The 25,014-nt window shown below is 38.6% G+C and overlaps 1 protein-coding gene across 1 annotated transcript in view; it reads right to left on the minus strand.

Moving 5' to 3' along the window:
- dnah5 (dynein, axonemal, heavy chain 5) overlaps positions 1–25,014 on the minus strand; it is an 87,581-nt gene that overhangs the window by 24,089 nt on the left and 38,478 nt on the right. Inside the window, exons 51-71 of the mRNA XM_029450763.1 lie at positions 24,807–24,949; positions 23,524–23,658; positions 23,112–23,234; positions 22,635–22,848; positions 22,163–22,386; positions 20,296–20,500; positions 20,026–20,198; positions 19,348–19,478; positions 18,065–18,218; positions 14,594–14,861; positions 13,802–13,925; positions 13,268–13,375; positions 12,299–12,413; positions 11,580–11,756; positions 8,695–8,898; positions 7,217–7,396; positions 4,659–4,796; positions 2,873–3,008; positions 2,263–2,444; positions 1,953–2,087; positions 1,315–1,470 (exon numbers count right to left, since the gene is read on the minus strand). Coding sequence (XP_029306623.1) covers positions 1,315–1,470; positions 1,953–2,087; positions 2,263–2,444; positions 2,873–3,008; positions 4,659–4,796; positions 7,217–7,396; positions 8,695–8,898; positions 11,580–11,756; positions 12,299–12,413; positions 13,268–13,375; positions 13,802–13,925; positions 14,594–14,861; positions 18,065–18,218; positions 19,348–19,478; positions 20,026–20,198; positions 20,296–20,500; positions 22,163–22,386; positions 22,635–22,848; positions 23,112–23,234; positions 23,524–23,658; positions 24,807–24,949 — 3,425 coding nt within the window. The remainder of the gene's footprint in view (positions 1–1,314; positions 1,471–1,952; positions 2,088–2,262; positions 2,445–2,872; positions 3,009–4,658; positions 4,797–7,216; positions 7,397–8,694; positions 8,899–11,579; positions 11,757–12,298; positions 12,414–13,267; positions 13,376–13,801; positions 13,926–14,593; positions 14,862–18,064; positions 18,219–19,347; positions 19,479–20,025; positions 20,199–20,295; positions 20,501–22,162; positions 22,387–22,634; positions 22,849–23,111; positions 23,235–23,523; positions 23,659–24,806; positions 24,950–25,014) is intronic.

A 25,014-nucleotide genomic window follows, 5' to 3' on the forward strand; every position in this document is an offset into this window, starting at 1 on the left:
TAATGAGAGAGAGAGAAATGCCTAGAAGCAGACTTTCACTCTGCCTTTTTCTCGCAACCTGTGTGTGTGTGTGTGTGTGTGCTAACATGCTAGTGTGCAAGAGAGAGTGAGACAATGGATCGCAATGATACATTTAAAAATCCGTTCCTGTTGTGATGTACAGTACCAAAACTTAGTTCACGGTTATCTGGATGAGAAATATCCACATGCAAAATGCATTTCGACTGACCTCTCAATTGAGTTTTGTGGAAATGATTGTTCAAATCACAAGCAGCACAGAAAAGACAAGTATGTGTGCAATACAAATTTGGAAAGTTCAAACCAATTTACAAGGCTTCCTTCCTTGTCATCTACAATACTGTATTTCCCATAATTCACATAAAAAAAAACTGCTTTTGGCCAATACAATTCAGATAAAATAAGAACCATTCAAATCATGTTTTGCAGTTTTCCAAATTAAACATTAACTAACATTACAAGAAATGAGGATGCTGAGAGAGAGAGTGGTCAAATGTTCACTGTTCAGTCACAAATGAAAAGACCAAAAGCAAACGATATCTAGCAGGCACAATATTAGATTTAATTTATCATCAAAAGGAAATGTTGTACTCTAGTACGCTGTAATTGTGTTTAATGGGCCACTCGCATTATGAGCGCATTTGTTAGACTTGCCATGCCACAAATCCGTTTGAGTGTCGTTCTATATTAAAAGATTAGAATTCTCACATTTGACTATTAAAATGAATTATAAAGTTACTAAGGTGCTAACTAAATGACCTCACTAATGTGGATGTTTTAGGCCGGATAGTTTTCTGGGTATGTATTGTTCTTTTCATATCACATGGAGCTGCTAAAAAATACAACACAACTGCTAAGCACAGAAAAAAATGCATACTTCAGTAACATAACATGAACAACTACCATCACTAAATCACCTGCACCAATTACATGTGTCATTAATCACATTGATCCCATCATCAGCATTTTTTACAGCAGTAACTCTATCATGTAATTATTGAGTTTAATTCATTTGGGAATATTTTTGATATATTAAAATCTAGATGTAAAAAACAAAAGTAAATCCTTAAGTCTCCTGGTTATGTTGGAGAGCGAGCACCTCAAGTGTTAGTAACACTTTTCCTCAAACAAACGAGACAGATGCTGTTTAATATGAAAGTAATAGAGCATGTGTGGCAATGCAGCTCCAAAACGTGTATGTACACCAGCAGCACACAAGGCCACGTGTTGCTGTAATCAAAGTAACCAAGGTAATGGTGCATGAGAGTATCAAGAGGGTTATTTCTGTCACGTTACCTTGTAAGTAGAGCCAGTTTTAAAGAAGTTTTTTTCAAGGATGTTGTCGAGTGCAGGGTCCAACTCCTCCCCTACATCCTCGATCAAAAGGGGGCGCCCAAGAGACAAACTGTCCTCCAGATGGTTCTTGAAGTACTTATGGTTCAGTGAGGTGATCTGGGGTCAGAATATGATACCTCTATTAAAATATGGATATAAAAAACAATGACCCATGTCCAGACTGGACATTTTTATTGTCTTAATAACAAGGATTGGTATTAATGGGGGCAAGTTTTAAATGCGGCAGAGTTTAACATTTCTGTGTAAGATAGTTAAAAAGATAAGTTATCACTTTACTAATTGACCTCAGGATTTGGGCTGACACAAATGTAAATCTCATATTACAAAAACTGGCACAGAAGAGGAGTAAGGGAAAAACGATTACATTTTTAAATGCCTATGATACTGAGAAATAGAGGGATACAAAATGAATGGCATTGAAATACTGAAATACTGCTGGTGGCTGTAGTTGAATTCAACATGTTAGTTATGAATCATTTATTTTTCTGGCATTATTAGAATAAATAATGACAGGAACAAACCTGATTGACCCCAAAATGGTGATACTGCTCTTGTATAATGTTAATAGATTCCCAAACCTGCAGCTCATTTCTGGCCTCTTTGTTCTTGATCCAGATTTTTCCCTGCGTCTGGGGGTCAATAAGGAGGGGGAAGCGTGCGGCTTTGGTGATAATGATGCCATTCTGAATGGAAAGGTCATCATTGGGGAGCCCCTGTAAGAATTAAGACAAATGACTGGTTCAGGCTCAATCTGGATGTTTATTAATGCCAGATAAATTATGTTTTTATTTCAAGGATTCCACCTAACTGAACAAGATACACACTGCATCAATATGCACTAAAACGGTTGATTTGGTTGGATGTAGTGACCAAAGTAAGATCACTGACCTGTAGGTTCCACTCGCTAACTGTGGGTGCGTCAATGAGCAGCTCGGTCAGATTGAGGTTGTTGCCAAACGGGATGCGGCGCTGCTTCAACTCCCGCTGCCAGTCACTCAGTAGAAGATTACGAAACTCCTGATTGAAAGGGCCAGAGTAAGATAGGAACGCTGTGGCCAGAAGAACATCACCTGGAACAAGAAGACAAAAGGTGTTGAATACTTAAATACTGGTTATGTATAAGTGTTATCAAATATGAAAAAGGTCTGGAAGAGTAATGCCAGCACAATCAGAAAACAGAGAATGCACTAAAAAGTGCAAATACTATAATACAAATTTAACCACATTGTTGGTAATTAGAAGTATTAGTGTGCATTAATGGCATTATGCATTAGGCTGGTAATCCCAGAGCGACTTGATGATTATTTGTTTAATCATCCAACAGAAATGGTATAAATTCATGTGTAATTATTCAATCAACATTACACAAATCCCCAAAACAAATCCCTGTTATTCACGACAGAGCATGTATTATTATTATTAAATTAAGGAGACATCTCTTTTTATGCCGTAGTTTTGTGCATACCAGCTGCGTTTTGAAACCTGCTTTGAAACCCACCAACAAGGCGTTTGGTTTGTGCACCAAACTCTTTGCTCTGCTCAGTCCATCTCTTCTTCTCGCCAGCGAGGCCGCTAATGAGACTGGACGCCGTCTGCATCTTGTGTCTACAGCGCTCAGCGTCCTCCAGCAGGGTCTGATGGGAAGGGAGGGCAGACAAACAAGTCAGTAGGTTGATGCATCTGTTTGGCCTCCTTGTTTGTCCTTCCAACTGTCATCAATCCATCAATCCAACTATCATTCAACCATTTATTCTCTGTACGTCTGTGCATCTTTATACCAATCTCAAGTATATTTATATTGACAAAGAGAGCTTGTTAATGTCAGTATTGAAAGAATCCGGTCCTTTGAGATGTTCTCTAATCCCAGTACAGCTGATTACAAATATACTTTCGTTTTCTTTTTATCACTGTGTGGGTTTCCGCCAGGTGCAATGGTACGAAGACATCCAGGTTAGGTTCACTTAAACTCTAAATTGCTCGTCAGTATGTTTATCCTATCTGACTGCCCAAATGGGCTCTTTTTTAAAGAAATAGAGTTCAACAGTACCTTTAAACAATTTGTCACAATTATATTTTTATCAGCTGCTCACAGGAAATAAAAAGATTATTTGTCCAATAGCAATAATGTCTGTTTTATCTGGAATAGGCTTCTGCAGCGAGCCCTTCAATCTCGCTTTTGTCCTCCGGAGATGAACACCTCTGTGTCCTAATCACAAAATTATGAAAATAGTCAATTTGGGCTGTCCAGATCCTAATCAGCGACTGTTGATGCACATACTGTTCCATTTGCATGCTGTTATTTTTCACAGAACAATCGTACGGATGATGAAAAACACACAGCAGACAACTCACAAAGCTGCACACACAACCAACACTGTACCTCTGGAATTAGTTACATTCATTATAAGAATAGGTGCTTGTGTAACTCAGGTTGAGTCATTTTCTGTTTTTATCACAGACTGTGTTGAGAAAGACAGTCCACCTCTGTGGATTCAATTTTGAGGGCCACTCATGCAATAAGGTGGCTCATTCAGTAAAATGCTGAAAAGTACTGCATTATGATAACAATGATATTTATAAGTTTAAGTTTAAGCTCAGTGAAATGTATCTGCCCTACTTACAAGAAACACAACCCAATTATAAACAGCACCAGGTGGCACAACATAAGCTTTAACAAACATGTAAAGGTAAGCATAATAATTATAGACTTATTTTAAGGCCATTAAGGTTAAGGTTTTAGCCTGTGTTTATGCATAAAAATATACTGCACAGTTAGAAACGTACTGTTGCTGTGAAAGGACAGGAGTGAGCTGAGATAGGGAATGCAATCTCATTGTTCCAGGAAATTATGAATTGAATCAATAAAGCACAAAGACAGCTGTGCCAGCTGTATGAATTCAAACAATAATATCTAACAGCAAGTTAATGAACAAAGCATGGATCCAAACTGGTGATCCCATTTGTTAAGTAGTGCAATGTCATGTGCTATTAAAGCTCTGCAGAATTGATATTATAACACTTGATGTCCAACTGTATCTTATGTGGTGTTGATTAATTAGTCTTAAAAGAGAAAAAGTCACAAAAATGTCACCTGTTTGTGCAAGGTAGCTTATGCCTCTAGTAAGGGTCACATTTTTCAAATAAAGAGATAATGGCATAAAGCTTCAGGTGTAGAAGCGTGAGCACAGCAGACAGCATTCATCTCACATCTCATGATCCAATTGTTGTTCTTTTCTTATCTGATTAATGTGTTTTGTTTTGAGGAATTAAGTAAAGCTTGTGACCTGTTTCTCCATCATGGCCTTCTCGTACTCCGCCTGTACCACATCCAGCTCTGCCTGCTTTGCATCCAGCTCAGCCTGAGCCTTCTGAAGGTCAACATTAGCTATGGCCAGACGATTCTGCTGCACTGCCAAGTTAGCCTAAAAAAGAAAGAAGAAAGAGAGACAGAGGGATCTGTGATGCCTTTAATGCACGTAACAAGCCTACAGGGTCACGGTCGGTTCTCTAGGGAGAAGGCTAAGCAGGAGAGAGGGACAGACATGAGACAAAAGAGAAGAAAGACCAGATGAGATGTACAGAAAAAGAGAGGGGGAATTTCCTCTCTCTTTTTCTGTCATCTCATCTGGTGGCAAAAAGAATGAGAACAGTTATTTTCATAACAGTTATTTTCCTATTTCTAGAGCATGAAACTCACTCGTCTCAGGTCATGCCAGACGGCATAAAATAAGTAAGTATGTCGGTGAAATGGAAGGACGTAAATCTTCTTAGTGAGGTTTTAGAAGTGTAAAGACATGCCACAGAGGAAGATGCAGGGGCTCAAAGCTTCAAGAGTTAAACTGGACACGCAAAAATAGAGATTTGCAGGAGGAAATGAGATAACATTGAACATTGAACATGGAAATAAACAGAGATGGAGGGGCGATGAGAAGGTCAAAGGAGGAGGAAATGGAGTCTGAGGCCGACAAGAGGAAAAGCGAAGATAATACTTTCTGGCTGGAGCTCAGGCTGTAGAGAAAGCATTGCAATAGGTTAAGAGACAGACATTTAGAGACAAGTTATGAGTATGTCTGAAGTCTGCTTGGGTGGCATAGGCAAGAGTAAGTCTGGAGCATTTATTTAATATTAATTGACTTCTGAGAGGACTATCCCTGCCTGTCTGTCTGTCTGTCTGTCTGTCTGTCTGTCTAACTGCATCTCTGGCTGGCAGTCTGGCTGGGAAGCTTAAAGGGAAGCCACTACTGAGCTGGAAACCAGAAAATCAATTTGCTAGGCTGTGTTCTACCCTCAAGCAAAAGCCCAGGATCAAAAAGGAGAGGCAGGGAGTTATCATAGAGGTTATAGAGAATACGAGAAAAACAATGTGTGTGTAAGGGTGTGAAAGAGAAAGACGGAAGGGAGACAAACAATCAGTGAGAAAGGGAATTTGAGACCTTGTAACAAAGGGGGAAGGAAATCCGGTACAAAAGAACAACAATAAGAGAAAGGAGAGAAGAGGGGATCATCAGGAAGGTTTTAGTGAACACACTCCAAAAGCATAACTGCATACTGAGACTTGAAACTTTTAAATGCTTGTCATGCATCAGACATACACAGATTGCACTGGCAGGAAGACAAAGTAGACACAGGATTTGGGACATTTGCATGAAATCACAGGGTTTAGAGAGCGGGCGCGTGCGTGTGTGGTGCCGTGCCTTAATAATCAAGGATTTTGTGTACAGAGTATTCTGATCTGCTCCCTTCTGCTGTGTATGGAAATAATAATTCCTTGGAAAAAGAAATAAACACTGACCGATAACACTGCCTGTACAAAGAAGTAATTAATTAGTGCAGCTTGAATGTAAAAATAGAGATAAACACAGCCCTTACTGTAGATGGAATCCGTATATCTCATTATGTTGTAGAAAGGCAGAAGAGTTTTTAAAGTCTGTTCATTTAAAATCTGCACATTGGTGTAACTTTGCAGATTTCAACGTTTACTCATGCAAGAACCAGATTAGCAAACAATATCATTTAATGAGCATACAAAACACTGACCAAAGTATTAGATAATGTACAAATTATGATCTTACAATAAATCTTCAAATGTTCACTCACACACATCAACCAAACTTGTATATATCACCCTGTAGGGGGTGATCTAATTTATTAATATGTTCTTTCGCATTTGAAGTTTATCACACTCAGGAGGAGGACACTTGCTCGGTAACTCTGACTGGTACAATGACTTTCATGGCCAAGCTGTCTGCAAGGGGAGATCCACTTTTGGTTTTCGTACGAACGCAATTGAATTCAAATAGCCCCTGGAAACTTGACTTGAGATGCACCCAATGTTATCATTTCTATTTGTGTATGCTCATGATCAATGGATAGAAGCCTAATTCTCTCTGAAATTTTTGGAGCACTTTTATTGCCTACACTGTCAACATGTTGCTGCCAAAATGTGGGAATATGAATAAATCCTTTACATATCAGGGACAGTCTGTGCTGTTTCTGTAGCCTGGGGCGTTCCTGCAGAAAAACAACCGATTTCCTCCACTGTAAGTGTTCCTTATTCATCAGAGTGGAAGACCATGGACTTTGCGCAGGGAGTGTGTGTGTGTGTGCTGCTGTTATATGGGTTTGTTGGGGTGATGATCACATAACAATGTATAACAATGTAAATGTAAGAGGCTGACATACTGTCTGTATGTTTGTGAACCTGACCCGACGTATTAATTATATTATTTTTAGCGTTGCATATAAAAACAGTACTGTTTCCCTTACAGCTGCACCAAAGAAGAACCACCGGGTTAGATCTATTACACTGTACTGTAAATTGCATTCAAGTACTGTATGTTACCTTCAGGGGTAAGACCTCCTTGTTGATGGAGAAGAATGAGGCCATAGCTTTTGTCCAGGAAGCAAGGCCGGCCACGTTGCCACACACCCTCTTCGCTGTTTCAATGTTGTAGTCGGGCATGTCAAAATAGGGCAGCAGCAGCTCCACCATTTCCTCATTAATGGAGTCTTTGGGGAATTGCTGCAAGGCAGGGGGAAAGAGGTGGTGGTTATTCCTTAGGGGGGTTAGGAGGGAAAAAACAAGACTCATTTTAGTCAGTACGCAAAGAATAGAACTATTTACCAAACATCTAGCTTGAAAACAAAACACTGTAGTTACAGCCTCAGTTACTTAAAATAATGAATGTAAAACTATATGAAATTAGATTATAGAAAAATGATAAATGGAGCAGTGCTGATTGGGTAAAGACAGTGAGCGGAGCAGGCAGTTTAAACTGCAGAGGAGATGACAGGAGAAAAGAAAAAGACTAGGCAGAGCAGCTCAAATGCAGAAAGGGAAAGATACATCTAAGAGGGACACAACACAGAAGAGAAAAAGAGATTGTGCAAGAGTAAGTGACAGAAAAAGGCAAGGAAGCAAAAAGTTAAAAGGATAACATTCAACATACAGAGGTGCCCAAGGTAAGATAAAAAGACCTGGTGTATTTCGGTGACGAGGAGATAACAATAATAATAAAGACAGTGAGAGAAATGGGTAAACAGAAACATGTAACAAGGAGAGGGTAGTCAAAGTGGAACACGTTAAGGCAAACCTAAGAAAGTTGTGGACTCAAATTTGAGGAGCGAAATCCAAGATCATAAAATGTCTTCATGCTGATTGTGTCTTTTATACATTATCCTGATTGAATCTTTCCACCTTGGCTTTGAATTACTGCAAATTATATTCAGAAATAAGGCATTGAATTGATCAAACCTGCCCGAACCTGTATTTCTCAACTTTTAAGCTCATATGTACAAGAGCATACATTACTGCATACTTTACTGTTACAAACTGTAAAATATCTAATATTGTGATGTTGAAGTTGTTAACTGCCAGATTGAGAATGCATGGAGGCCAAAGTTATTTATAATACTAACTAGGTAGCTATAACAACAACAACAGCTAATGTTATCCATTAAAAAGTGAGTAAAATGTATGATGTATGATGCTGTTGCGTACTGACACGATCAAATGTAGCATCTTAAAACAGGGTACTTTAAAATAGGATATCACAAGTCTCAAATCTATAACATTGATATAGATTAGATTTTTTTTTTATTATACTGTTTGCATGTTTTCTGATTTAACTTTAAAACATAAAAGACTAACATCATTGTTATGAAGAGCAGGAAGAAGCCTTTATGCATGTACAATGACTTTACCTTTTTTCACATTTAACATTGTAAATTACTGTAGTCTAGCAAAGATATCTCACACTATGCAGCATCTATACCTTACTTTAATCTCAACTGTATACAGTCTGAGATTAGCGAGTGTACCTGCAGGCTCCCCAGGAAGTTTCCAGCTGTCATGAGTTTTAGGGACTCCTGCCAGGACGGCGTGTTGCAGTTCTTCTCTGGGTCGATCTTCACTGTGTTGACTCGCCTCTGGAACAGCAGCAGCACGCAGTCCATGATCCGCATGATGAGGTGGGGGGGCCGACCAAGTGTTCGTACAGTGGCAATGTCTGATGGCTTGATTGTCTGGGTGTGTACAGAGAAAATACATTTTTAGTGGCCAAATATATTGGATGTTCACAGGATATGCTATAAGGTGAGATAATTAACTGAGATGAGAGCAAAAGCATAAATCAATTTGTTTTTTATTACATCTTTCACAATGCTGCACAATATAAAACAGAGGAAGTGTACAGAGTGAAATACAACTAGACGCACTGAAGATGAGAGAAAGGAAAATGTAGACTGTAAGTATAAACTCCAACAGTTCTGCAGAGAATTACTTCAAGGGACTGATTAAAATGAGAGCGGCAGCAGGAGAGTAAAGCAAATGTTCCTGTGAGATCTGTTTGGCTGCTTCATCAGGCCCCCTGCTCGCTCGTCTAATCACTTCTCCTTTTCCTCATTTCTGCTCTCTCCTCCCTGCTCCATTTCCACTGTGTTTAAGCAGCTCCGGTGTAGTGTGCATCTCCAATCATAGAGTCAGCCAGCAGACAGTCTGGTTTATCCTCTACTTGCACTTCCACTAACTCTTCTTCTCTCCTCTCCACTGCTTTTTATGAAACTGTATCAAAAAGGTCCCTTCAAATGAGTTTAACAAAATCCTGAGTACAAAATGTATTTGTATTATTGTGGGTCGTCTTGCTTGATCAAAAATCCAATCAGCTGTGTGCAGGTTATTTTGAATGAAGGCCAATATTGAAACAATGCTTTATCTAACAAATTATTAAAAATTGTTAAAATCTTAAAAACTATTCCCTAATGTTCTACATTTGACTTTAACACATTGCACACAATTTTGCACGACAATATTACTTTGTCTTTAATTAAGTATAGTAATAACAAAATACTGTAACCCTTTGGATCCCTCACTGGATTGTCTCCTTGCAACCTAGTGACAGTAACATGAAAGTAAAGCATTAATACTGTGTCATGCAACAGCATTAATACTTTGGTCACCAAGCTCAGTGTTTTAATTAATGCCATGACATTACTATTCTAGCCATATGTTTTATCTGGTCCTATAGAAAAGTCAAAACTGGACTTACAATGTGTAAACCTGATAACATTTCTATACATTCAATAAGGATCTTTTTTCTATTTTTGAATACTCAGAATCAAACAAATACAATGAGAGCAATCTAAGCCGCACGATGCTCCTCCTGAATCTATTGACACTACACAGACTAAGCTGAGCTTCAGAATTTGACTTGAATGAATTAGTGCAGGCCAATACTTGTAATATTGTTTAAATGAAAACACATTGGTGTGTGCTTGTGTTAAGATTTAAATTAAGGAAACGTATACCAAGTAGATAAAGTTTATTTCTAAAAGGAAACTTGAAGTGTTACCACTGTCTCTGCACAGACCAGCTGTTCACCCACAGTAAGAGAGTCCACTATAGAAAATGCACTAGTAAACAATTTGTACACTGTCTGTGTAGCTTCATATGAACCATCCAGCTATGTCAAGTTAAAAGTGACCTTAACCTTAGCTGAAGAAGCCTCTCGAATGACAAATCTTGTGTCCAGTGGTGTCCACCAACAGCTCCATTTAAAACTCAATATAGCACTTATACATGATCATCAATCCAGACGGATAGCCCGAGGTTTTCCTGCTTGGAAATAAAAGGTTTCTATCCAGAGCAGCACGATGGAAATTCTAATCAGGGACCTGCCATGGGAGATCTGTATGCAACCATCTACCCAGGAGGACAGCTTTAATTACATTGCAGCTTCAGGCCCCAGAGCCCCACGCTAACTTTATACACACCTGCTGTTACACACAGACACACACAGGGAGGGGAAGGCTGTAGGCAAAACCTGCATGCAGCGACACGCAGCAAGTCACAGAGTGCTCTAAGTGGCACCCTGAAGAAACACAGAGTGAGAGCAGGAAAATGTTGGTCGGGGAGACATTAAGCCTAACACACAGTTTACTTACAATTCTAACCCTCAGTCTATCTTTTAGGAATAACTGTATACAGGGGCAGCAGAGAATGTCAGGAGTTGCACTGCATGATCCAGTAGGCTTGAATGACATTAGTCAGTTTAACAGGAACAGGAAAATACAACCGTACAAATCTTATATTCATACTGTTCATAAAAATGTACTTGATGCTTGACAATTTTAAAACTCATTAATTATTTTATTTGTAATAAAATAAATATTTAAAGAATCTATTAACTATCTCTGATGATCTGGCTCATATGCAGAATTACAGCATGTCCCAATAAAAATGTGTATTTCCTTTGATTTTTGAAATTTCCCTGTGGAGACATTATTTTTAGATCCAGTTATAGTTAATATTAATACCACCGCCACATTAAGGAGTCCTTACATATTGAAAGCATTACGTATTTATTGGAGAACACTTTCATGTGTTGCCTTCAAAAACGTTATCACAACTAGACTTTTAGGATCTGGACATGTAATTGTGCATTTGTCACAGATTAAGCCAATTGTAATTACATATGATCTAAAGTGTTGAAAGTTATGGACAGTGCTAAAAACATAAATGGTCAGAGAATAAAATATATGAAGCCTATATGATGCATATAACCAAACGCCATATTCCGACCAGCATGCATGCAGTTAGGACAAGAGATACAATAAAGATTAAAGGCAGTGACTCAAAGTGTGTTTTGCGTTGCTTCTTTAAGATATCAATAGAATGGGATAATGTTGAATATATTTGGTTCCCACACCTGCAATGCAGCCTCTGCTTCTTGAAGAGCTGGCCGGGCAGCTTCAAGTTTCTCCTCCGCGATGGCCTTGTCAGCTGAGATGCTGTCTACAATGGCCTGGGCCTTGTCCTTCACTTTCTGCACCTCCACCTTCACTCGCTCTGCTGCCTGAGCTTTTACTGTCACCTCCTTCAATACCTGGGAGAATGCACCAGAAATGAACATGGCCATGAATCAATAAAATAGCAAGCAAAATGATCCCTTCTTTAATAACAAAACAAAAAAACTGCTAACCTCATATTTATTTAGTTATCACTTTTTTCTTAGAAAACACTAATTACTGACCTGAGATATATGAGGCACACAGGAAAGTCAACACAGACATGAATGATGATAACAATTAGTTTCAGCAGCTTCATCACGTAAGTACATAACAACTGATCTTCAAACATACTAAAACAAATTCCAGTAATGAAAAGGAATGTGCCCTTTTATTTATTCTCTAATTTATATTTATTAGGGAAACTAATGAAGTCATCTACACATTCATTCATTCATTTATCCTGTGGCACATTAATGTCACTGCATGCATACCATAATGTACTTGCATATACTGTACGCCTTCAGAAAAATATAATGAATGACCAGAATATATTCATATCCACATACAGACAGTACGACATGTGCTGCCGTTTCAATCCAAAGTGTCACCGAAAAACACTTTCCTGCCTGAAACCTACCATATCAGCCTTGTCATTGGCAACCTGTAGCTCCTTCTCTTTCACCTCCAGCTCCTTGCTGAGTGCTGCTACAGACTCTGATGCCTCCTTCAGCTTCTGGAGACCAGTGTTCATCCTAAACAGGAGAAATGTAACAACAGGTAAGACACATGCAATCCCAGCACATACTGTAACTGGGACCTTGACTATTATCTGCTAAACCATTTGAGAGGCGTCTGCACATTCACACCTGCGATCCTATTTGTTTCAAGATGAACTACAAGACATTCTGACAGTAGTTTTGCTCCACTGGATACCAGCTGGTGGGAATACTTTGTTTCTTATTCTTTAAAAGGAAAGCAGCTTTCCATCCTTGGTCAACTTGTAGCTTTTGTCTCACCAAAAGTTGAAATGTAATTAGTCTTTGGATGCTCAGGGATAGCTGATTAGCAGACATGTGATCATGAGGATCAAAGGAGGCACAGAACTGCTACGGTGTTATGAAATCTGAAAGAAATATTAATGCTGTACTCTCAAACAATGACTTGTGATGATTCTTTGATGACAGCTCTCTTCATTAGGATACATCCTGATCATCCCTTACTGTCGGTACCAATAGGATGTCGATAACTAATGACTAAGATTGGGTTCAATCTGTGACACTGTTCTTTGAAAATCTACCTGTGAAAACATCCTTTCATCGTTATTTTTCAGGAAATGCATTAATCAGGCCTAATTATTGAAGCCGCACTTATGACAGCCAAACATTGTCACTAAGAGGAAGACTAGCCTACAGATTCAACAACTTTAAGTCTTATTATCATTTAAGTCTTATACTAACCAACCCTTACTAATTGTAAGAGATGCAGACAATATGCCGCAGGTAATGATTCAAAGGTGTTATAAAAGGCTAAAATGTGCTACAGTATATGTTGACATTGTAAATACAAGTATAACAAATATCTAACTTAATCGTGTAAATATATTTACCTGTTGGCCAGGGTCTGGACTTCAGACCACTTCTCCTTGTAGATGGCCTTGTAGCCCTGAATGAAGGACAGGTAGGACTTCGGTGTGACGTGGGTGGAGCGTCGGTATCTAGATTTAAAATTAGATTACAGTAGGTTAACTTCATGACATATTTAAATGCAGGAGAATCATTTGCACGACAGGGTTATCCTTAACCTTAAATCTACATTTAGTAGAACCTTTATTCGATAAAATGACCGATATAACTAGGCGCAGTTGTTAGGGCGCTGCCCACGAATAGCAATGTCCACAGTTTATTTCTAGCTGCTGCTGCATGTCATTATCAGCATTCTAATAAAGTCATAAAATAACCTCAAAAATATAAATGTATAGTATATATAAAGAAAGATACATTTTTGTGAGTTGAAAGGACATTTTCTTGTACTACTAAAGATATTTAGCAAACTGTCTAACACAACTAGAATAACATATTGATTTTGTTCAAGGGTGGATTGTTGTCTTAGTAGATACAGAGAGTTGAACAAAATACTGTACCTCTGGAAGTAGTCCACACACTTCTCTGCCACACCATCCTGGAAGGAACCCATGCACTGGACTACCTCACTTTTAACCTGGGGTGAGCAGTCGATGTCATAGACTGACAGAAAGTGTTCGGAAACTGAAGGACAGAAAGATGGAGGAGGAAGAATGAGAGATAGCAGAATTAAGAAGAGAAAAATACAGAGTGGAGTGTTGAAAGTGGTTGCTAAAACCAGATTGGCAAATGTAAACATAAATACATCACGCTTCTTTACTGCTCAATACTTTGCTGTAAGAAATTCAAATTGTTTGTTTTCCAGGCAGGAATGACCATGTATCTGCATAGGATATTATGTGGAATGGACATTGAGAAACAGAAGGAGAGGGCAGGGGGAAACTGGAAAATGTGCTGCAAGAAACAGTTTTTAAGGACAAAATGAGTTGAACAAACTAAAAGAAGTAAGTATTGTTATATTTGAGTATGAAATAAATTACGATCTATTTCAGTATCAGTGAAAGGCATTTCTAGGCAACATTCTGAAGCAACAAAGATTAATAATATACATTTATAATAGACAAGTGATAAATGAGGAAGTCCCAGCAGCATGACTACAGATTTCAAGACAATTTGAAAAGTTTTTATTTTGTTCTGGCTTTCAGAAAACTAGAAAGCACAAGGGACACACTGTGAAAGAAAAATAACAGCAACCACTTTAAATGGACAGGGATATATACATATAGAGAAACAAATGCTACTATTAGATAGACAGATCATATCAGAATAAAGTAAAAAACTGTGCAATGTACCTGCAACAAGAGCATCTTTCGGCCATCGGCTGAACCAGTCCATGGTGCAACCAGATATTAATGCAGGAAACTTTAACGCCCGATTGCGGAACTTTTCCCCAACGGGCGAGAAGCACAGAACAACGTGGAGATTGTGTCGGACTCGTGACATGAAGTACTCATACAGGTTTTCATTGGTCGGCGGTCGCCTGGGAAACTCCCGCTTCATAACAGGAATGAGATCATTGAGGATCTCATCAATCTCATCACGAGCGAATAAATTGGACACCTGAGGATCGAAACACACCCACCCATTAATGTCAAATGATATGATCTATCCATCTGTTTATGTTTCCAGGTTGTTTGTCCTAAGAATACTGGTTGGACTGTGTCTGTAGGTTTGGAATCAGGTCAGGTTTAGGGGTAAATTGTTTAGTTGGTCTGTTGTTTGTGTCTACAAGAAATTAAAAACGCATTTTAATCTTTTATGATGTCTTTCTCTCTAATATATGCATATACATGCAAGTAATTGTGGTTGTAGTTAGTATAAATATGGAGATTCAAATCACCATAACACTCTAATCTAACAAAAGTACTTCATGTTTAGGGTGGCACATTAGTCCTTAATATGATCTGGGATTTCTCAAGCAAAGCACTTTCATCCCAGATTTTCAAATATTAATCTGTACTTGAGGCACATGGAGACATTTATTGACAAACAGAGATTGGGAGGAAAGAAAAATCCAAAATATATGCAGTAACATGACAAGGTAATCATTAACACTATTTAGTCTTGAATTATGAATTCAAAGGCAATATTTCCCCAGTATTACATATTTAAATAATAATTTTCATTTCCTATTTGCTCAACTTTCAAACTTGTCCATCTAACTTCTGTTGTACTAATAACAACATGTTGTGAATAAGCCTAAATATGTTTTTTTACAGTAAGGCAGTACATTTAATTTTATCTTATTTATCATAGTTTAGGATGGTTAGATTTTAACTGACATTGGAAGTTGCTTTTGATTTCCTTGTTCATACTCCACATACTGCCTTAGCCCGGTGTTGATGAGTGAACACAAATCTTTATTATGGAATAACACCCATTGGATGGGGATAGTGGCACTGTATCCTTTCACATTGCTTTTTGCACCTTTCCACTAAAACCCTATTTGCAGAGAGAGAGAGAGAGAGAGAGAGAGAGAGAGAGAGAGAGAGAGAGAGAGAGAGAGAGAGAGAGAGAGAGAGAGAGAGAGAGAGAGAGAGAGAGAGAGAGAGAGAGAGAGAGAGAGAGAGAGAGAGAGAAAGCAGCAGAGGGTCTTGGGGGGGCATGTGGTGTTGTGGTTAGAAGCACCAGGTCTCTAACCATCTGCTGGGTTACTTTAAGATAAACAACCACCTCACACTAACAGCTCCCTCTTCCTTTTTATTTCTCAACTCTGTCACTGTCTCTCGCACACAGACATCCTAACACTTCTAACACTAACTCCTCTCTCACATACACAAACAAATACAAACACCACTCACACAAACCTCTCACATGCACACAAACAACACACAGACACACACTTCTATTTACTTCCCTGGTAAAGCAGCAGCTGATTAAACTGTTATTTAGGAAGGTAGGTAGAGGAATGGCAGGGAAGGAGCAGGATGTGGAACAGAGGGTGCATTGAGTCGATATCATGGTGAGGCGGAGACAGCAACAGAAAACAAAGGGAGATTAGAAAAGAAAAGAAAAGAAACAGATGGAACCAGGCGTTATAGCTTTTCTGGCGGAAACCTGCAACCAATGACTGCACAACATTGGGCTGGTTTGGGAAAAGATTGGTTATAAGAAAAATAGTTTTCTCCCCTGTAGTATGCCCCCTACTGATCTTTGCAAGGAAGCCTACGTAGGAATAATTGTGAATCTTTTCTTGTTCGTGGCAACTTATTTTATAATGCACTCGTGTTGCATCAAACATTATTTTCACAGACATCATTAAAAAGTATGATGCATACAAGACTAAAAGATGAAAATCAATAAAGCCAAAACATTTCCCCATCACACCAAGATGTTGAGCTTCTTAAAATGTATTCGCCTTCTATGCATGCGTAAGCAATTCAAATGTGCAACATGGGCTTTATTCTTAGCATTAACATGCTGTTATAAGATGGGGACCTTTCTTAACAGCTTGGACTGCTTAACATAATGATCACAGAACCTAAATATCTCAGCAGTGGGTGCCAAGAAGGGGCGTGTAAAAAGCAGCAAGACTCTTATGTCAGCACAAAGCAGCAGTAGGAGTAGCAGCATTATGGAGTATCTGGGAAAACCATACTGTATATCATTTAAGTAGCTCGACATGAAGTGTAAAATATTAATTAGTTCACGTCACAAAGGACAGTAAGTAAAGGGCTTTGGAAATGCTTTATTTCCCCAGTTACACAAACCCACTGTATCCAGTACAATGGATGATTCTGGGACTGAAGCAGAACAATGTGTAAACTTGACGCAACCTGCTGCTATAACTGCAGATACATAGTAATAGAGGAACAAGTCCATTATGCAGCTGTAATACAAAGTGATGCAGAACTAGCTGTATCTGTCCTTTCTGTCATTTACAACTTCAATTCATGACATCCAAATCGATGAGAAAATAATTATGAAACGCTACCGTATTGACAGCGAAAATTCAATTTGCTTTTTAATTTGAGAGAAACCGCACTGCTCATAAACCAGATAGAGACAACGTGATTTTCTCTTCTCTGTGCCTGTGCTGTCGCTTACGTGGAATCACAGTCATGAAATGTTAGTTTCACACAAGGGTAAATGCCAGCTGTCAGTTTCAGCAGCACAACAAAAGTATAATTGAAGCTTTTGTGATGGACAAACTAGATGTCAATGAAAGTATCTGAGTCATTGCCGCTTTGTGTATCCACGGTAGGCTTTCCTCATAATAAAGTGTTTGTGTTGATTATCTAAACCGCTTCGGCTGTCAAAACACATGTGCCAGTACATTCATCAAAATATAATGAATTCATGTTTTTTTCTTTTGAGCACCGCTCTTAATAATGATTTTTTTCATACACATCTCCGGTAAATTACACTGATGATGAAAAATATATAGGAATGCATGCACTGGGGAATACATCATCATCAGAATAATCTTGAAGCATAATAGCGGTGAAAATAGTTTAATCTATGCATTATTTTACGAGTTGATCTCTCTGTGCTTATTAAGGCCTTCCAGTTGGCCCACTTGATGCATTTTGCAACATTTGATTGCTAACAATAAAGACTATACATGGCCTAATGCTAACCACTATATTTTTGGTATGTTCCATATAAGTCTGAATGCAGATGTCCTATGTTTGTTCCTACTTAACAGCACCAAACCTCTTCAGTTATGTATTACAAGTTCATATGAAATCTAAGTTTTTATAACTATAAACATTCATGCATGTATGTTTGTGTTTCTTTTTCCCCATGTGTGTGTTCCTTACCTCTCCAGATGACAGGACGTTATTCATGTACTCGAGGAAGGACTCGTCTTTGATTTCGTTGTCAGTAAAGAGGAAGCTGATGCCTTTGCCTTGTTGGCCAGCTGTTCTGTACAAACCCTTCAGGTCGTCCATCAGATTGGCTGTGTTGTATGAGCTGGAAACAGAATGCATCAAATAAATATGCACTTAAGAGATTAAAAACAAGCCAGAGTGTGAACGTGGAAGATTAAAGGCTGGTATTAATCGCATAAAAACTGAATGTATGGAAAGCAACAGAGTTACATTTTTTAAAAAGTGGACAGTTTACATGAAAGCAGAGAAAAGGTTTGAGTCAAATTGAGTCTGCATGAGAAATAGAGACATCACTGTACTGGCTGTGCGAGGAAAAGGCAACTGGCTGTGTGTGTAAAAGAGAAGAAAAGGCAGAGAAAAAATCAAGGTCTGTTTTTTTCAAAGAGGGCTGTGAAGTCTAGAGGGTCATTCATATTAATACCAAACACTAAAATCTGTTATGAAAAGAGCAGACAGTGAATAAGACGGAGACAAAGCACATGGGGACTGAGGGAGAAAAACATTTGACAGGTTGGGAGAGCTCGAGAGAGGCCAGAGTGAGACACAGACCAATGAGGCAGAAAAAGTGTAGACCGGAGCAGGCAGAGAAAAATGACAGAGAAAAGCAAATGAGAGTTTCTCTTATTCATCAATCAACTGCACTGAGAAGAGTCTGAAAGTGGACAATTATATCGTCTCACAGAGAAGACACAATTGACAAGGGGCCAGAGCTGCAAAGATATTATGCAATAACTATTATCTTGCTGTCCCGGCAATTGTATTCATTCTGATTGCAGCTCCTGAAAGATGAATGATGAATCCTTCTCAAATCTCAGAACTGAGACATAATATTCATACTCTGTATGGTGGTATGGTGGTTTGGATTTAATGTCTACAGGGTGGATCTGTTTTGTTGTAGTTTCTTTTATTTTTATTAAATATTTGCTAAGAGACCTGGTCTCTTCACTAAACATAATAAACCTAACTTAAAACAAAATTATATTTTGTAACATTGCGGGCTCCTAATTCAATAGTATAATTTGAACTTTAAAAAATGGACGCTATTGCATGTTACAGGGTCACTTGTACTCTATATTGCTCTGTATCCTTCAAAGGTCATGGACTGTGAACCACTACATGTTGAGGTTTTGTCTGTGTGTCTGTGTGTCTGTGTGTCTGCGTGTCTGCGTGTCTGCGTGTCTGCGTGTCTGTCTATTGTCTGTGAGCCTCACCGTGTGAGAGTGATCTGGAAGATCTTGTATCCAGCTATGAATGAGGCCAGTCTGGTCAGGCTCTGTTTGCCTGAACCTCCAACACCCACCAGCAAGGCATTACCTCCAGGAGTCCGGATTATCCTCGACACCTACACACACAAAACCCATTCACATAAAACTAGGATTAATAAAGGGAGTGTATATATGTGACAAGTTGCAAGTATGAAAACGGGGGTAAGAAAAAACAAGCAAGGGAGACAGAGAGAGCATTTTGTGTGAGTGCAAGTGAGAAAGCAAGCAAGCATTTAAAAGATCCACAAATTAATTTGTACTTAGGTAAAACTGGCAGGATATTTTGGTGGCGAAGGCTGTCTGAGCACGTCTGAGGGCTTTCAAATTCAAGAAGCTTGACCATTCAATAATTAACATTTGTCGAGTGGCCAGGGACACAACTCCCATGGAGGGACCGTGTCTTAAGGCTGAGTTTATCTTGAGTTTGGCTTTGTGTGCGACATTTAGTTTTTTATGCATGCACACTTTAATTTTCCTAATTTAAAAGATAAATACTTACTCTTTCACAAAACATTGTGTTCTATTCTATAACGTTAAAAGCTGGTGATATGTACTTTTGCTAATATTTCAATTTATTTAAAAAAACACACTAATGTAGCTACATGATTAAAGTCTTTAGAGTACCTTGACCAGATGCATCATAGCATCCTGAAAGAAGACCATGTCCACGCCAGTGCCCCTGATGCTCTCATTATAATGGCTCAGAAACATGTTCAGGCGGTCCTTCAAACTCTCAAACGATTCGATAGGCTCATAGACTTTGGGCAAATCAAAGTCTGAATCGTCTGGCTCTTCCCCTGTGAGGAAAGAACATTTTACATTAAAATGATCACAATACAAAAGCAAATTCCTTCTAAAATGTTCCAGTGCTGTGTCTCTTTGATTGATCGGTACCTGTAGCATCAGGTGCGTCGCGTAGAAAGTCCACAAAATATCTCTCGAAGCCACCGCCATGATCCCCGATGTTCTTGCGCTCTTCGACAAGCTCCTCTTCTACCAGCTTTGCCAAAGCCTGGTCAAACCATTCAACGTCCTCAGGCATGGTAAATCTGTCAGCTATCACACGGCTGCATTCGTGCCTCCACAATGCCAACAGCACCTGGAAATTGTGTTAATTTGTGTTAATAACTTGTGTTAATGCTCGTATTGAAGTTAGTAAGGTCAAAAAACCTTTTGTTGAGGAAAGTCTCTCTTCAGTCTGTCAGCCAATACCGGCCAGCAGGACAGGTTAGAGTTACTCCTGAATTAGCTTATTCAGCCAATATGACAAATAGCAATTATTTGGAGGAAACCTTTGACTCCTTAATAGAATCATTGAATGAGTTTGATGAAGAGGTAAAAAAGATTCACATCGAGCATTGGATCATTTGTTTACACTGACATTGATTAAAAGAGACATTGATTAGATGTATTGATTGTAGGATTTCTGCACATACAGCAACCTCATCAGGAAATAAAACCCTGGGAAAATGGCATTTATTATTATTCAATACTCTTTTATATTCAGTTTCGAGTGTTTTGGTTTTTTTCTACTCTTGCCTTGTGCAGTCTAGTGCCACGTCTCAATTTGCATATTTCTGTACTTACATTTGCTATTTTAAACGCATAAGTGCATTTACACTGAGAAGTATGGCGAAATGTCCTGCACTAGGAGTACAGGATGTTCACTCATAGCGGTCAAAAAGTTGAGTGTGGCACGCTGGACACTTCTCATCCTCAACAATTGCCATCTTACTAGCAGAAGGGGAGAGACCAGCAGAGGTTGCGGCTGCTTCGGTGAACACTGCACTAAACAAATCTAAGTTATACATGTGGGGGTTTTTTCCACTATTAATATCACTATACTGTTGTTGGATAGAAGCCATCAGTATGTGTATTTGGTTAATTGAGCAGTCTGTAATTATTTGTTACCGCAAATAATGTTAGTGGCGATAGAAATTCACACACTCCGCAAGTACGTGAAAAGTGTACACATTGTACTTCATGGCAGTGTACTGAAGGAAGTATCCGAAGTATCCGTGACACAGCATAAGTCTTCTGAGTTGAGTCAGAAGCCACGGCAGCGATGTTGAACATGTTTGCTTTGACCCTTGGCAGCCTCAGGTAGAAGATATATTTCATAGTATTCTATTATTCAGTGAGGCCATAAACCAACAAGGAATTGGCCACCTCAGCAAGAATTGAGCTTGCAATGCTAGAATTCTTTATTCTTCCCGACCATCAACCACTTCTGTCTCCCTCCAATACTGTAATCTTAATATAGCATGTAATCATACATTAGTTCTACCATATAATTAGGGGTTTCATCATTCTCTGTCAGGGCCTCTACACTACTCGAGACTATTATACAGTCCTCTGCAACACACTACACTACAATGTGTTACTGCTCTCTATGCACTGTTTACTAGCACACAAGAAACCAGGGTAGTGGGAGGAATATTGTTACGGCACTGTGGTAACCTGATCCCTGTAAAACCAGCATTTATATGCAGTATTTTAACTAAGGCTAGAACATTTTAAGTGTATTAGTTATACAGTATATACTGTGCGTGTGTATATATACACACCGGTACATGCATTTTTGATTGTGATGCAGTGAGAGACTTATACTGTAGTAATGTTATTGTCGGTTAAAATTTAGATTCAATTATCATGGTTATTTGAAATTAGCAATGCTAACCATATTTCCCTAATTATGTGACAATTAGATCAATAAAAAAAGAAGAACCTGTGAATTAAGTGCACATTTTAATCCTCTTACCTGGACAGAGTTGACCACCTCAGCGTTGGTATTGAGCATGCCTTGCCAGATCCTGGACAGATCCCTTAAGTTGAAAATGTAGTGGAACTTGGCCGGAGTTGGAAGCATCTTGACCTTGGTCAACTGCCAGAGACGGCGGGTCAAAGAAACTAAACGGGTTATGGTGCTCTGAACTTCATTGGCAAAACCGCGACGTGCAGAGAAGTGGCCCTCGCCAATCAATCCTATACAATAAGGTGATGGGATAATTAAAGGTGGGAAAGTGACCAAAGCATATCATTTTTTTTTATCAAAAGCATAAGACACAGTACATGTAGTATGCAATCTTAAGTCGCTTCAGTATTAGCAGTATTTTAGAAAGTTACTACTATATCATAATTATCAGTTTTCATAACACAATCCTTAACATTAATTCAATGTTTTGATTCAATACAAACATCAATAACGATAACACGGCACTCTTTTTACTCACCAAATATCTTGTCAATGGAAGCATTGGAGGGCAGGGTACAGTTAAAGATGGAGAACTGCCTTTTCAGTCTCTGTGGGACGTCATTACGGCCGCCTCCTGGATGGATCATAGCTGCTAAAAACTGAACGTCCACAATATTGGTGAACTCTCCTGGTTTTTCCAGATTGAAGAACCCGTTTTGCTCCATCAGCTGCCTGACAATCTCATTAGTTACCTATGATGAAGGGCAAAAAAAGCAAACTTAAATCAAGGAGATTTATATATTAGTAGTTTACATTAGCATTTTTCTTTGATGTTATCATCAGTTCATTTAATTAGATAATTGAAATGTGCAAAATTAATCTAATAAATAAATTGACTTAAAATGAAATGATCTTGTGTAGGATTCCAAAACAAAGAAAATAAGTACAAATGTACCATTAATTGAGGTAAACAGTGAAAGGATATATTTATTATTTCAATAAATTGATCCCTAACCTGGTCTCCCCATTCGTTGATGACAGGCATGTTTATGTCATCTATAAAAATTGACATTTTCTTCCCAGCAGGCGGTCCGTAAGTGGTCCCCATCCTCTTATCCACATAGCTCTCCACTGTCCTCTAAAAGATGAAAATAAGTCAACACATACGATGAGGGAAAAAACAGAGTAAGAGCTAGATCAATGCGCTGCTTAGCCATGAACCGGAAAAAGAGAGTTGCCTTCCTCCAGCCTGCACATTATTAGTCAGACCAGACATCACTCAATATTACTTCACAAGGCCATGATAATCCACGAGAAGTTAACACAGATGTAGTGCATCCATCAGATTAAACAGCAAAGAATAAGACAGCCAAAGCTGTGAAACCTAAACTAACTAAGAAGAAGGTAAACAGACGGTTCTGCTTTACCTGGAACATGAGTGGTGTGGTGGCAGAAGAGAAATTGAGACTCTTCCCAATGTGGGTCTCAGGATCATACTTTGACATGTAGCCCTTGATGATAACAGTCTTGGCTGTTCCTTGTTCTCCAATCAGCAAAACAGCCTAGGAAAATGTATAATATTTTTTGATCAGGGTAAAGTTTCATGTAAGACAAATATCTATATGCACAGATAATGTAAGTTTCATGCTATATGATGTGTCAAAATGACTCATTTACAACTAGAAATAGCAGTCAATTATTTTATTGATCTAGAGATTGAAACTGTGGACTGAAACTATATATTGTTGTGTCCTGATCTCCAATTTTACTGAACACCAGTCAACACTTAAACTCTATAAATGTCATGGCGGTGGCATAACAAAGGATATATGCACTCAAGAGTCAAAACATACACCTTGAGAAAGCAGACACGAAAGAGAGGAAAATATAATATAATAAGAGACAAATGTCAGCCCTTTTGGAATTATTGACTAAATACATTTTTTAACGAGTCCACTTAATAATTCAATATGTTGAGGGTTGAAGGGGTATGTATGTGTACCGGCCATTTAAGCTATTGATATCAGATCAGTACATTCTTTTCACATTTTAGATCTATCAGCCTCTGGAAAAAGCTTTACCCAGTAAAGGTAAATGGAATCGAAGGAGCTTCCAAAATTAGATATCCCCCACACAAGCCAGCTCTTTACAAACACACCAACATACAAAAGCTCCCTACTTTCCGCTCGGGGCATTATGAATCTGAATGACTCTTTCACACATGCATACAAATACACACAGATGCTATTGATGGATGCCTCGTGGTAGAGCGTTTAATGGGCTTTCAAGTAGAGTATCGACCGCAATATTTTAATATGGCTTTTAGTAGATTCACCATGTTATTGATCTGAAATGTGTGCATGTGTGTCTACTCAGTTGTATTCAAGAATAAATTAAGCATTACACAGTGAATAGAGAAGAGATTAAATTGGCGCTACCCTCTCTAAAATCCTTACCATAAGCATTAAATACGCTTGAAAGAGGGATGTGTATATACTAAATGTTACCGTTCACAGCTCCTTCTGAGGTCATGTGTCATATGAAACATGAGGTTTCAGTCGCTAAAAAGACATATCATAGCAACACATCAAGCGGACATCAAGTGGATAATTACAAACTCATTATGAGTAATAACGATTCATTTAAATGAATGTAGCCTTACATGTTTTACTGGCAATACACAGATATACACTACTTCGAGCAAACTCACCTTGCCCTGCTTGGCAATGGTCTGAATTAGGAAGTCTGTCCTAACATTGTCCACATTAGGGACCAAGATGGAGCTGTACTCTGGGGTGAATTCAGATGGATAAATGTACTCCTCCACTCTGGTGTTCCAGTGGACCCACTGACCTGGAATAAGAATAAATAAGCATTAAAAGACACCTTAGCACAAAATATGACAGTAATACTTCGAA

Source organism: Cottoperca gobio, chromosome 16 (assembly GCF_900634415.1).
Source record: "Cottoperca gobio chromosome 16, fCotGob3.1, whole genome shotgun sequence".
Lineage (NCBI taxonomy): Eukaryota > Metazoa > Chordata > Actinopteri > Perciformes > Bovichtidae > Cottoperca > Cottoperca gobio.